Genomic DNA, 1929 nt, shown 5'->3' on the forward strand with positions numbered 1-1929 from the left:
TCCTGATTCTCTTTTCAATTGCTACTGAGCACCCAGTCAATTGCTTTTATAGGACTGTCCCACTGGTTCTGAAATCTTCTTTCTCAGTGATAATAACTAATGTGATCTTGCCTGGGCAGCTTTACTTCTTACAGTTCCTGCCAGCCCTGCTACTCCAGAAACTGAGAGTATGTCAAAACCCAAGCAGGTTCCTGGATAAGGGATCGTGGTAATGGTTTAACAAGTCCTGCTGTAGGAAGTGTAATTAGTTGCTCAGCTAGGTACTGTCTTCAGCTCTGCTAGACTCTGGTGGCCAGATCTGAACTCCCCATTGCCAAAGATAATATTTAAAAAATGAAACTTCAGTAATTAGGGGCAAAACTACTGGCTCTTGAGGTTTTTGATAGTAGAAAAGGATTGTTAAACATGGATGATGTGTTTGGGACAGAAGAAAAAATACAACATGGGATCTAAGTAATTTAGCTGGCGATAAGACTTAGGGCCTCAGCAGATTACCCTAGTGAAGGCCAAGCCTCAGATCTGGGTGGCTGCTGCAGTGGCTATGCCCTTCAGCTTACCTGCCCAAATCTCCATGCCCATGTAGGATCCAGCCTTTTTCAAGCTATTCATTGGCAAGAAGACTGCTGAGCACAAAGGAATTACATTCTAGTTGTCTGTTATTTTCCTCACAGAAAAAAAATTGGGTTACTTCTGATGTGTAACTTTAGCAGGGAAAACAGCACTTACACATGCTGTAGTATACACCTGTACTTCCACAACCATGCAGGGTGGTGAAAGTATAGGGACATACACAAAAAGGCAGCGATGGAGGCAAGCTGCTTCCTTCCTCCCTCCCCAGGCCATGGCAGGACCACTGGAAGATTTAAGTGACAATGAAAATAAAACGAAGAAATACTCCAAACAACACTTTTTCCCCCCGAAACTGTCCTGAGAAAAGCAAAATGAGCATGAAGGCTTGTACAGCAGCATGGTCCACGGATTGTGAGCAGCAGTACTGGACTGTAATGTAGCTAAATTATTAGGCTTTCAATAAATTTAGCTCCCAGTTGAAGTGAAAGTGAAAATAAAATATTTTATTAGACCCCCATTGTATCTTTTTTTTTAGTTCTAGGACACCAACTTTTGGATATACCCGACAGATACTGAAAGAGGAAAATACTTACTCTCTTCCGTAATACTTTGGTCTGTTCTCCACCTAAATTTTGAAAGAAAGGAGAAAAAGATTGAAAAATACTCAGTTTAAAATAAACTACATAAGAATAAATTATGCTTGATTATTAATGAGGACTACTGCATCCATCTGACAAAATTCTGCCAATTCAAAACTGTGACTGGTACACGGCTACACGGAGGAACAGAAAATTTAAAACAGAACAGGTGGTTTTATTGATGGATTTCTGGGAAGAGTAACATGCATCAATGGTAAAAAGCAGAACTACACATAAATGTATAAAATGTGATCAAACGGATAAAGAATAGTTTACTGCAGTTTTGCCAATTTAGTATTTATAATATAAAGTAAGGCTGTTTTCCTAACACACCCTTTAGCTTCTTAAAATCATTTTTTGCCTATATATGGCAACTGAGTGAAGATAAAAAGTTTAATATTCTTGCGAAAAACAAGGTTTCTGGATTTAGACCTAGTCTTTAATTCCCTGAAGTCTCGAGAACTTGCAGGCCTGACCTAAAGTACACTGAAACTAGCTGGAGGGACGCCCCATCGCTTTGAAGAGCTCTGCACCAAATTTTAGGGAATGTCATGTTCTTCTCGAGAAACTCTGGATAGGCCTGACGCTCTTTGGGGTTTCCCAGACCCCAAACCTTTGTCACGTTCCCCAACTTCGAGCTCCCCAGCCCCTGACTCCAGCTGTGCCGGGCGGTGCCAGCAGGGGGCACGGCTGGCTCGCGCGGGGCTGGCGCAGCGGCACC

At 41.9% G+C, this 1929-nt stretch overlaps 1 protein-coding gene across 1 annotated transcript in view; it reads right to left on the reverse strand.

Annotated features, from left to right (window-relative positions):
• Positions 1 to 1195, reverse strand: part of LOC104501170 (beta-chimaerin-like) — a gene marked incomplete at both ends in the record, with an annotated part of 5622 nt that extends 4427 nt beyond the window's left edge. Inside the window, one exon of the mRNA XM_010144933.1 lies at positions 1164 to 1195. Coding sequence (XP_010143235.1) covers positions 1164 to 1195 — 32 coding nt within the window. The remainder of the gene's footprint in view (positions 1 to 1163) is intronic.
• Positions 1196 to 1929: the final 734 nt, after the last annotated feature.

This window comes from Buceros rhinoceros, unplaced genomic scaffold (assembly GCF_000710305.1).
Source record: "Buceros rhinoceros silvestris isolate BGI_N320 unplaced genomic scaffold, ASM71030v1 scaffold9081, whole genome shotgun sequence".
Taxonomy (NCBI): domain Eukaryota; kingdom Metazoa; phylum Chordata; class Aves; order Bucerotiformes; family Bucerotidae; genus Buceros; species Buceros rhinoceros.